Raw genomic sequence first — 13786 nt, forward strand, 5'->3', positions numbered from 1 at the left:
CTCCCAAACCATCAGCATTTACCCCGTTGCTATCGTCAGATTACTATCCAGAAAAAAAGCAGCGTCCGACCTCAGGAACATTAATGTTAAATCCAGGTCAAATCTAGCCTCTCTTTGCAAAACTCTAGAGCTGTACTTAACGAAATTACCGAGCATAAGAGTTGCCAAACCAGGGATGGGTCAATAGCGAAATGGAATAAATACCGTTAGAGGTGAACTTATAAGTAAGCTGGGCCTTTCTCACATTTTTCCGCCGTAATTAAACATTACTAGCGTGTAACGCACCCCCCGGTGCTTCAAACTTTTAACAACTCATATAAAACCGCATATATTGGATATAAGATCCGCATCCATTGAGTGTACCCTGACAGCACCCAATTACAGGGTCGGCATTTTCAAATTTTGTAAAGTTGTTTTATTCAAGCTTTTTTAATTCAAAATTTGAAAAATTTAATTCAAAATTTGAAAAAAAATAGTGAAGTTTTTTATATGTAAATGTTTTGAAATGTTTTATAAAATTAAATAAGAAATGTCACATCTCGAAAACTTAAAGCAATTAACCAGTCGCATTTTGACGCAAGATTTTCATCTCCTGTGAGTAATCTTACAGTACCCAACTATAGCGTTGGGAATTTTCAAATTTGAGAAACTTCAAACTTAAGTTTTCTACAATTTTTTTTTGAAAAACCAAAAGACACCATATGGGGAAAACTACAATGATTTGAGCAGTCATATTTGGAGAATAGATTCGCACCCTCTGCGAGCACTCTGACAGCCCCCAACTACAGGGTTAGGAAATTCAAATTTTGAAACAAAATTTTAAATTTAGGTTTTCTGAAAACTTTTAGAAAAATCACAAAAAACGTCAATTATGGAAAACTACAAATATGTGAGCAGTCATATTTGGAGGCGAAATTCGCAATCCCTGAGAGTACTCTGAGAGTCCCCAAATAAAGGTTTGGGAATTCCATTTTTAATTTTCAGAAAATTTTTTGGATTATCACAAAAAACGTCATATCTCGAAAACTAAAATGATTTGAGCAGTCATATTTGGGGAAAAAAATGCAACTGTTGGAAGTACACTGACAAAACCTCACTATAGAGATTGGAACTTCAAATTTGGCAACTTTTTTAATATCTAAGTTCTTTGAATAATTAGAAAAAAAAACATAACAAACGTCACATCTCGGAAACTAAGGACCTTTAATCAGTCGCATTTGGACGCAAGATTTGCGATTTGGAACTCCTGAGAGTACCCTCACAGTAACCAACTAAAAAATTGGGGATTTCAATTCTTTTGAATTTTTCAAAATCTAACTTTTCTGAAAAATAAAAAGAAATCATAAGCCAAGCCATATCTCGAAAATTACAAGGATCTGAGAGTCATATTTGAAGGCAAGATTCGCGACCCTTGAGAAAATTCTGACAGCACTCCACTACAGGGTTGGGCATTTCAAGTTTTGTAAATTATTTTTTAAATTGAGTTTTCTGAAAATGTTTGAAAAAAATCACAAAAATCGTCGTATCTCGTACACTAAAAGAATTTGGGCATTCAAAATCGGAGGCCAAATTTGCAACTCCCTAGGAGAAACGCTGACAGCATCGCACTATTGGGCTGCTTATTTTACCCTCGGTAAGTATACACTGAGTTCAAACTGGAAATCGAAAAAAAAACAACCATTGCAATATACGATATAGCTTAAACGTGAAAAAAAAAATCCTGCGTTAAACATGCAAAAAATACCTTGAAAAAGCTTAAGAATGGCGAGATAGTGAAGCCCGCATTTAAATGTATAATAGAATTGCTGAGAAATTAGTGAAAATTATCAACAAAATAATTCAAACTCGACTGAGCAAAACAAATTCGATAGATTTTTGATGAAATCAGTTTATCTACACGAAGTTATCCCAAATTGACAATTTTCATATCTTTTATAATCTTATGAAATATGATCGCAGGTGAAATATCTCTTAAGTTTGGATCTTAGTGCACACATCTTTTAGATGAAGAAAAATTCCGTCAAAAATTTTCGAGAGAATCGAAAATAAGCCGGATGAAAAACACTACGAACAAAATATTCTCCGAAAATCGGGAAAAAAACGTGATACCTATAAAAAGTCAGAAAAACAGATTAATCCTAAAATAAATTTGAGTCTCGAAAGACAATTACGAAAGCTGCTAAATCTTCTGAGATAATTCGAGTCAAACCGAACCCAAAGCATCCCAAATACTACATGATCTTACTGATTACGTCAATATGAACAACACACTCAACGTTTACTGGATAAACCAGCATTCAATACATGAAATATTGAATTAAATCGCCGATTTGCAGGTCCTAATTTGACACCTTTAGTACGCCAGTGAAATTAGGTACCCACAACAAAGAATTATGTAGCATATTTGTAGCAAGTAAAGTAGTGTCACTGAAAACTCGAAGCTCAGGGAGCACTACAACAACAAAAGCGTAGCATTGCAAACTACCAAATAGAAAGTGAGATGGCAATAACTAAGTCGAAAAGAAACTAAGTTTGAAAATTGAAAAATTCAATTCTGGAAAATAGACGAGAAATACAACCACAAGCATTAAACAAGCTTTTAGTAGTTTCCGAGAGTTCAATAAGCCCACAACAGGTGTTAGACACCCATAGATCCGAAAAAGTACAACAAGAAAACTGAAAGTCAACCAGTCAGGTCTAGTAAATTTACAAACTACAGGAGTTAATGAATGACACTCGAGACTACAAACCTAGCCAATCGAAGATTGGAAAAGAGTAATGAACGCAAGTAAACAGAAAAAAAAACACTGACTTGGTTGAAAAAAAATCTCAACTTTCGAATTTCAAAGAAAAAATAGATCTTTGAATTTCTAGAACAATTTATGATTGGCGCTTTTTTGATAATATGAACCCAACTTGAGAAAACTGGATCAATAGGTAAAGTTTTTCTTCCGCTGGGAAATCTTAAAAACAAAGACCACTTTCGAAACTAGAAATTGTTCACGTTTTTTTGCGCCATTTCTACGTTCGTATTTGGAGAGTTCTATTTACGTCACTTTCAGCGGATGGATTTCAAATGAACTCAAAAGAAGCATTATATCCAAGTGCATCAATATTTTAAGACTTCCTGAGAAAAAACAATCAGAAAGACCTATATAAGAGTTTTCACTACGTTCACTACTCTTTTTAAAAACTACTTACAGTGCAAAAATTCAAAAAAAAACGCGAGGTGGCAACTAAGCCGACAAACTCTAGCCGGACTAACCAATATTCCGGGAGAAAATATCAATTTCAGACACTGAAAAAAAAACAAGATCCGACCGGGACTCGAGCCCCAGACCATGGGATGCAAAGGCAACTGCATACCTCTAGACCAAGTGTGATGGAGCCTGGAAGTTGCCATGTTCGACACAGACAAAACGCAGCTCTAGAATACTAAAAAGAGCAATCAGAATTAAAAATACGCCTCGAATTAGTAAAAATTCGCTGACGTCTCGGACTCGAACCCTAGAAATTACGAGTCTCACGCACTAAGCACTAATAAATAAACACAAACACTAGCCACGAAAAAAAACGAGAACATATGCTATGAAATTTCCAATGCTACAGATCGTGATTATAGCAAAAAGGCACAAAAATGAACACTTTTAATGAACTCTTTTATTTCCAAGTTAGGTTAGAAAAAAATATTCTTACTAAAACACTAGCTGCTCGCTATCGTAATAATACAGCAACATCAATTTCTTACAAAACTGTTTCACTAAGCATAAAAACTGTTTCAGGTGATAGTTGACGACTTTCTGAGCTTCAAGGGCAGCAACTACCACACGGAGTGCTTCACATGTAGCCACTGCCAACTGTCTCTGGATGGGAAAAAGTTTGCAGTCCAGGAGAGTGGCAGAATGCTGTGTGCCACGTGTCTGCAGAATGCCTCTTTTACGTGCAACATATGCGACGAACCCATTATAGGGGGTAAGAAACAATGAGACAAACGTAACAAAAACCAAATGGTCGATTGTAAAACAAACCAAGTCTCCATTCTGAAGATGGTTCGTTCTTTCAGGAAAGTCTTGAAATTTGTTCACGCTAATTTTGGGTTTTAGCGGTTTGACTTTTGACTTCTTTTCAAATTCAACTCCTTTCCTTTGTTAAAAGGAAGGCAAACTCCACTATCGAACAGCAAAAGTGAGAAGGTCACGAAAAACGTTATCATCTTTAATGTTCAGATTTTCTAGCGTAATTTAAAAAGCACCCGTTGATCTAGTTTTCTCAAATTTAATCATTTTATCAAAAATACACCAAGCATATTGTTTCGCGAAATCCAAAGAGCTTCAAAGGCATACATTTTTCTTTCAAATTCGAAAGTTCGTTTAAAAAAAAACAATTCCGTTTTTTTTCTGTTCCATTGTGGAACCTGATCTAAACTATATTTTATGATTGGATAAATTAAATGTTTTACCAATGTAAAGTATTTAATATTAACCAATCACGATCCATCTAACTAACAACCCACTTATTTGTAAGTGCTGAAGTTACTTGTAATTTCAGCACCAGAGAGATTTGAATTTAACTTAGAAATTAGTTGGACTCTCCCGAGCACTTCAGCAGCCGCAATAAACCAGTATACCCTAGATCTATTGAGCCTAGCAGAGACTAGTTAAACAACCTGAGACTAGATAGTATAAGAGTAAGATTAGGATCGGTATTAGACTAAGAAGTTGCACGAATCTATCCGGCCGAAAATAAGATAGCGTGACGAGCAGACGGTGTACCCTATCCGAAATTACTCTATGAGTTAACCAACTCGGTTCTAACTCATCTGGTGCGACCATAAGTCTCGAACAAGACCTTAATAGCTTAGAATTAACCAAAATAGATTAGAAATTAGACAAAAACATTTACAAAATGTTATACGACAATAATTTAATCGAAATGTCTCTACGACTCAATAGATCAGAGCCAATATTCCGAACCATAACAGAACTACCCGGAATTGGAAGAAGACCTCGAACCAGAGACGACATACGACAAAGTAGAAACTTGCCATATAGCTATATGATAGTTAGGCAAAAACCAGAACAAACTTTTATATTTAGAATACTACTGGCAATGAATTTAGATTTTCATTTGCAAACATAAAACCTTGAAGTTAATCTTCAAAATCATTTCAGGCGCTAAACAAAATTATTAATATACAATAACGATTGATAAAAAGATCTAAGATCGTTTTCCTAAAACTCTGCAGTAATATACAAAACATGTTTGAAAAATATTTATTGAAAAATAAAAAATAAAAATTAGTAGCATGACAATAAATGGTTAGTAATCATAAATCATCCTGTTGTTCCAGCTCCATCACCTAAAACATAACAGCAATCATAAACCCACTAATATCATCAAAACACTAAATTTTTCCTTTACACACATTTAAAAATTTATTAAAACTTAAATTCACTTAATTTTAAAACCAGATCATCAAGGCTTATCCTTGGATCTTAAATCATTTTCTACTTAATTAAATTTCAAATTTGATCATCAAGGCTTATCCTTGGATCAAACAGAACAACTTTGTTCTCCCCCACCCACTTAATTAGTGTCTAACGACCTCAAACGTCGATTCACTACCCAACCCTTTCTAAAGACCCAAGACTAATAGAAATTTTTAAACAAAACTAATCATTCAAATTAGGATAAACAGTGAAGAACTTCGGTTATTCATCCTTCACTTGACCCCCCCTCTTACCAGACCCAGGATAAATCTTAGACTTAGTAAGTTTAAAATAGTATCTAACGAACTACTCGCGTTCTAATTATACCTGAACCTTGTGGATCGATTTACTATTCTCCAACCCTTGAACACAATCACTACCCCTAAGTAAGATTAAGTAAGTTAACACCTTAACTTATACTAGCCACGAGAAAGTAAAGAATCATTCTTCGGAATCGATATACTTTTCTCTCCAACCCTGAACAAACAGACCCAGGTTAAGCTAACCAAAAAATCGTAAGAACTAACAGTTTAAGAAAATAGAAACCATTTAACAACCCTTTGCATCCGTCATTCTAAACCTTATGTCATTTAAAAACCTAGGAAATAAACAGACAATCGTTTTACACAATTGTGAAATAGATAACAAAAAATACGACCTTGTAATCACACCTCATACACAAACAGTTGGATACATTCGAACAAAACGACAAACACTAAAAAGAAAAATAATAACGAAACAAAGACAAATAACACGAAAAAGATTTTCAAAAAATCGAAACGCATTTTCAGAATCAGAAACCAACAGTTTAGACGAACTTTACAAACTAAAAGAATCAATAGATAAAAATTGCCCACTTCACGATCAATTATATTTTTCTGACTCAGAAACAACTTCAAATTCATCACAAAGAGGAAAAAGAAGAATAAAAAAACAGTACAAACACAAACCAGTACATCTATACAATTGGAATCAACCAATTCGACACATTAATAATTACATATTAACAGTCATCGAACGGAAAAATGAGTTCAACGCACACCCCAGGTGACGAAACTCCAGATGATGATGAAATCTTTCCTTTTATAGTAGATGCAGATACTGATAGAGGACAACACATATTTTGTCAAAATTTACTCGTAAATTTATTTGAACCCGGAATCAGTCCATGTAAAACAGAGTTCCCAGATGTAAAAATCAAAAGACAAATCATAGACCACTACTTAAAAGATATATGCAACATAACACAACAGTATGGAATCTACTCCATAGAATTCACCTCACCAAACCATAATAATAGAAAATATACAATTCAAACAGACGATCTTGATTTAGAATTTTCAAAAGTTTTTTCAGAATATATAAAAAGCATCCAATATCATAACTCACAAAGAGCAAACTCCATATTCACCAATGAAGTTTTCGCAATAATATATAGTTATATTTCGATATTAGAAAACGAAATCCCAATAACAAATGTCTCACCGACAGAAACATCTAAACATTTAAGAGTACGACATGAAATCACACTACTCTCTAGTTATTTAAACATCATTAAAGAAAATTTCACGAAAGACGACGTTTCACAACATACAAAACACGATCTACAAAAAATTTTGGCATGGTTCATAATAGATTATTTCACACACAATATTGATTTAATTGCACAAGCAAGAAAAAATTTTAGACCCCAAAACTCGAACGATGATACCGCTATCACAGAACAATCAGATTATGTTTGGGACCCCGAATGGTCTCATCCCGCATTTATAAGCTTCCCACAATCAATCTCAAGTCAAGCAATAAGTACGATATCTTACACAAGAGATTATGTAAAAGTAATACCATTAACCATTGATGCAACACCATTAAACTATAATACATTTTTGCCCGATACACAAAATAATAGTTTAAACTCTACAGTTATACACAATGAAAACCTCAATGGAACTAGGAATCTTACTCAACAAGATATCCAGACACCATCACACTTCATAAATGAAGAAATTGTGCACACAACAACTACACAACAAAGTATTTCACCAATACGCCCAAATTTAACAACACCAAGAAATACAAATCCTTCACAAACACAGGTAACCTTACAATCAACCGTTAAACCTTCGGTTGCCCCTAAATATTCACATATGGATTACCAAACATACAGACCCATGACAATACCATCAAAAACACGCAAAACATTCACTAGAAACAACTTTACAGACCATAATTATAATTATACACATCCATCAAAAACATATAACCAACCACAAAGAAATTTTAACCAATATACAAGATCTCGAAATTGGGATAACCCAATGACCCAACCTAATTCAATAAATTTCCAAACAAATCCTCCACAGGATCACAGTGAAAATTACCCATTTTTTCAACAAAATAAAAATAAAAAACAGACATCTTATCAAATGGATTATTTATCCTCAGATGATGATTTCTTACAACCAGATATATTTGCACCAAATACTCAAGAATATCGTAGACAAGGAATACAGAGAACACGTACAAATCATAGAAATTTTTCTCCACAACCAATAGATGCACAACATCAACAACCAATTCAACAACAAAATCTAATTAATACACAATCTATTCAACCAATTCAACAACAAAATCCAATGACTGCACACTCGTATCAAGCATCACAAATGCAAAATGAAATACCACTCCCATATTATCTCCAACAACATGAAATAACAAGAAACCAACTTTCAAATTTTTCTCAAATGCCAAATGCAGCAGAATCATTACAAATGACAATGAATCCATACCTTATGGGTGGATCATCAATAACATCAAACAAACCTTTAATGGTTTTCACAGGAACAGACCCTGAATACTCTGTAGAAGATTATTTAAATGCAGTAACAGCAAACCTGATTTTAAATATTGGACCTGAACCAATTAATACGCCACTACATCAAAATTGGATACATCGACGCACAGCGTTAATACAAACAACCTTAGATGGCGCAGCCCAAAAATGGTTTTCCGTACTACCTCTAGAAATAAAATCAAACTGGAAAAGGTTTACACAGGAATTTTCAAAAATGTTTGACTCCGAAAGAAACAAACAACAACAAAGAGTTTTATGTAATGAAATTCGCAGATTACCAAACGAAACAATAAAGCAAATAGCAGTACGAATCGAAACACTAGTTCGAAAAGCATATTCATTAAATACACATGACTATAAAAACACAAAGATGACAGAAATCTTAATGATGACCTTAACACCACAATTAAGGAAAATAGCAATAAAAAAGAGAGCATCCCATCCTTCTTCAATTCGAGAACCCGATTTAGATTTTCGAAAACTAGTAGACAAATTAGAACAAGCAGAAATCACGATGAAACTAGAAGAAACGGAAAATCTGAAATTACAATACGTTAACAGAATTGAAACGACTCCCACTAATATTAATAATATACAGGAATCAGAGACAGACCTCGTTGAAAAAATCACTGAAATACTCAATATTTACGAAAAGAACCCAAACTTTAAAGGCAAACCATCTTTCAAAAAATGGTGTAATTATTGCCGACGATACGGACATAGTATTTCCGAATGTAGACAAAAACAGCAAGACAATCAAAATAAACCTCAAAAATATAAAGAACCAAATAAATCATTCTATCAATACATGAAAAAAGATCAAAATCTACCGAACAAAACAGTTTACAGCAACAACAGTTCAGGAAAACCACTCCCGAACAATACAAATTATACAAGAAATCAATCACCATATAACTCAAGTTATAGAGGAAGATCACCAGAACGAAGAAACACGAATAATTCATCACAAAATCACTACAATAGACCAAATAGTCGAAATAACTACTCCAGATCAAATTCAAATACACAACGATTTGTTTCTAGATCTAATTCCCAATCAAGAAATAACTACTATCCAAACAACCAATCACGAAATTCATCATACAATAGGAATAGAAACTACTCCTATAATCGAAATAGAAGTTATTCAAACAACCGAAACCAGAATTACCCGAACAATCAATCAAGGAATAACTCATATAATAGATCGAACTATAACAGACCAAACAATAATTACCAAAACAGATCGCGAAATAATTCACAGAATCGACACTCAAGTTATAATAATCGTTATAGAAATTATTCCCAATCACCACACCGGAATAATAATAACTATAATAATTCTAATAATCGCCACAGAAGTAGTACACCTAAACATCAAAGACAAATCAATCAAGTACAATCTAATCCAGAAACAACATCAGACCCTCCAGGTATTGATGACACAGTAACTGATACGTTACAACTCAATCAAATAAACTGTACATCATCAGATTCAGAAAGTGATACTGAAAACACTCTTTCTATCAATATGATAAAAGTCGAAAATGACTATGAATCTGTCATATATGAACAACCCTTTTCATCACACATATATGAAAATCAATCAGAATTTCTTCAAAATTATTACACTACACCCATAAATTCCACACCAACGACGCAAGAAACAAACGAGATTAACACTACAGATCAAACCAATAAAAATACCAAAACAAAATGCTTGAATACAAACCACATTTATCAAAATATACAAAAAGAACAACCCAAAGAAAAAATTTGGACAATACCATTTCTCTTAGAAAGCCCAAGAAACAAAGAATTTCAACCACCAGACCTTGAAATAGATTTTTTAATTGATTCAGGAGCAGAATCAAACATAATAAACATCCCCACATGGAATGAAATAAAAACCTTACACCCAAAGCTAACACCTCTTGAAACCTCCAGCAAACTAGCAACAGCACAAGGATCAACATTGATAAACTACGGAAAAATCCAATTATTTCTCCTCCCCACCAGAACAATGGAACAAAGCAAAATTTTAAATAAGCCATTTAAACAAATATTCCATATCACTGACATTAAATATAATATCATTGGAATACCATTTATTTCGAAGTATATACCAACAATTAACATACTAAATAGTAAAATATTAATCAAAGATAAATATACAAAAACAAAAGAAACATCCTTAACATTTTTTCAAAGATTAAATAAACAACCACCATTCTTTTCAAAATTCTACCCGATATTTAACCAACAAAGAAAACACCTAAAACCACTATCAGGAAATATCTATAATTTTTCAATCAAACAAGTTCACCAATATGATAAAGAACAAAACAAACAAAAATTTTATATGTCAGAATTTGAATTCAAACCTATTCACAAATTTTTCAAAATCACAATCTCATCCATAAAATATTTGAAAAATTCGAATTCCGATATCATTTCCTTACATGTCTATAACAACACACCTTACCAAGTAACATTACCTTTAGGACTTTTAGGATATTGCGAAACCAACGCTACAATATCACCAATACACGAAAAAGCCTATCGCGTAAATAATATACTCCAATTACTAGATATTTGCCAATCTACAATTCTTAATGAAGAATTATCTATAAATAATATAATAAGTAACGAAAACAGAAATACGGATTATTTCACAAAAACTCCATATTTCAAACCTACATTCAACATAAGTAACTACACAGAGGACCAACAGAAATTTTTAACAATGTTTAATTTCCAACATTCACAAATAACACAAGACGAATTCGAAAAGTTAGCCAAACAGCTAATTAAATATTCATCAGTCTATGCAACATCAAAATTCGATGTTGGAAAAATCAGTTCATCACTACATCTCCCGTTAAAACCAGACGCAGTTTTCAAAAAACAGAGCAAGTAAAGTACCAATTCACTTACATGATAAAGTGAACAGATTACTCGATATTTTAGAACAATACAACATTATATCACCAGTTAATAAAGAAGAACAACCAAAAGGCAACACATTCATCAACCCCGTTATCATTCTAGCTAAAGGAGAATCATTAAAAATCGTTCTCGACGCTAGATACCTAAATTCACTTATAGATGAATCAAAATGTAATTGGCCCATTGAACCAATACAAGTTATTTTAACAAAAATAAACGGCAAATACTTTACAACCGCCGATATGAATAGTGCATACAATCAAATGCCACTAGATGAACAATCACGACGTTTAACACAATTTGTTATCGGAAACCAACAATATGAATTCAACCGCTTATTCTATGGAATATCCATAGGACCAGCAGCATTTTCAGCTTTTATGAGCAAAATTTTTAGACCACTAATACTCAAGAAAAACGCAATCACCTATTTAGACGATGTTTTTATGCAATCACAAACAAAAGACGAGATGTTCAACGTTTTAGAAAAATATCACCAAATACTTCAGAACGAAAATCTGAAGGCCGCCCCCGATAAATCACACTTCTTTTTGACAAGAGTTAAATTCTTAGGACATAATATAGAAAGAAAAACAATCACTCCATTGAAATCACGCATTGACGCTATTCAAAAACTTCAACCACCAACAAATAAAAAGAAAATCCAAGAATTTCTTGGAATGTTAAACTTTTTAAGTAAATATGTTTATAAAATGCAATTATATCTACGACCATTTTATAACATCCTTAGACAACAAAATAATTTTGAATGGAACACAGAACATCAAACACGATTTGAAGAAGTAAAGAAACTTTTAACTGAACAAATTTCAAACACAATTCCAGATTCAAATCAACCATTTTATGCAATGTGCGATGCTTCGAACTTTGGCATCGGTGCAGCACTATTACAATCACATAATGGTACAAATAAAATGAACCTCATATCAGCAAATTCTCGATTATTCACTCAAGCAGAGCTACGACTCTCAACTCTAATGAGAGAATGTACAGCCATAATATATACACTGACAGAATATGAATTTCTGATACTTGGATCAAAACATCCAACAGTTCTATTCACAGACCATAAACCAATCATCTTTCTCTTTACACAAAAATCTAACCCAAACCACCGAGTTTACAGATTTCAACTAATTCTAATGAAATTTCCAAACTTACATATAGTTTGGACTGCAGGAAAAAATCTTGCATTACCAGACACCTTAAGTCGAAACACACCACCTGAATTACTTACACGAAAAACAACAGTTGAAATACCCAAAAACATAAAATTCTACCTTGCAGAAAACGAAACATCACCCCGATTGGAATGCAAATATGCAGTAAAAACTGATATTGAACAATCACAAATAAATAGTTTACAACATTTCCCACTTTATTTAGATTGTCAAAATAATCATTATGAAGTTGATTTACTTGGAACATCAACTTTCAAACCAATCCCATATTCTCAATGGATAAAAAATAACACCCAACAAAAACGAACAAAACAACACCCGCCTAAAAAAGACCATTTTCCACTAATTGAAAAAGAAGATTTAACTGATAAAATAAATTTATCAGGACCACAAACAAATGATTCAAAATACACAATAAATCAAGTTTTTGACCTCCATGACCCACTTGATACAATACCTTTATCTAAATTAGAAATCGAAAACATTTTTCTCCCCCCAACAGAAACAATTACAATTTCAACACTGAAACAATATCAAAACCTTGACCCAGTAATTCGACAACTGAAATCATGGCACAAATATAAAACTAAACCTATCAAAGCAGATTCAACCATTCTAGGAAACAAAACACTCCTCCGATACTTTCGCAAATTTAACAATACAACCATTAACGAAAATACAGACCTTTTAGAGTATAACCTGAATGAATCTACAGTTCCATGTCTCCCTTTAAGTATGATTCTTATAGCTTTTAATATTTCACATACACAAAATATTAAAGGACACTCTGGATCAGAAAAAACATATTCAAATTTTATACAAAACTTTTATTTCCCAAATGCACCAATTTGGATAAAAGTACTATGCAATGACTGTATAGTATGTCAACTAAATAAACCTTACCCAAATCAAAAACAAATAGCACAAAAACAAGATTTTAAAGGACAAAGTTTGTACTTTAACCATCGTATCTCATTTGATACCAAAGGACCAATTTCACCCTCATCAGAAGGAAACTCCTACATTATGGTAATTGTTGACGCATTTACACATTATGTAGCACTTAACCCAGTACCACATTGTAACGCTTATTACGCTTACACAACACTCTATGAACACTGGATAGCAAAATTCGGACTACCAGAAATTTTAGTTACAGACAACGGTACAGAATTCATAAATAATGAAATTATCACACTATGTCATTTATATAACATTAAACACAAACCACGTACATCTCATGCACCTTGGACAAACGGCTTAGTCGAAGGTATGAACCGTTCATTACAAGA

At 33.0% G+C, this 13786-nt stretch overlaps 2 protein-coding genes across 2 annotated transcripts in view; one reads left to right on the top strand and one right to left on the bottom strand.

Annotated features, from left to right (window-relative positions):
* Positions 1-13786, bottom strand: part of LOC134842191 (uncharacterized) — a 52555-nt gene that overhangs the window by 18649 nt on the left and 20120 nt on the right. The gene's annotated exons all lie outside the window — the stretch shown is intronic.
* The window catches only part of LOC134842192 (four and a half LIM domains protein 2-like), a 28721-nt gene that overhangs the window by 4816 nt on the left and 10119 nt on the right, over positions 1-13786 (top strand). The window contains exon 2 of the mRNA XM_063858413.1: positions 3783-3972. Coding sequence (XP_063714483.1) covers positions 3783-3972 — 190 coding nt within the window. The remainder of the gene's footprint in view (positions 1-3782; positions 3973-13786) is intronic.

This window comes from Symsagittifera roscoffensis, chromosome 3 (genome assembly GCF_963678635.1).
Source record: "Symsagittifera roscoffensis chromosome 3, txSymRosc1.1, whole genome shotgun sequence".
Taxonomy (NCBI): Eukaryota; Metazoa; Xenacoelomorpha; order Acoela; family Convolutidae; genus Symsagittifera; species Symsagittifera roscoffensis.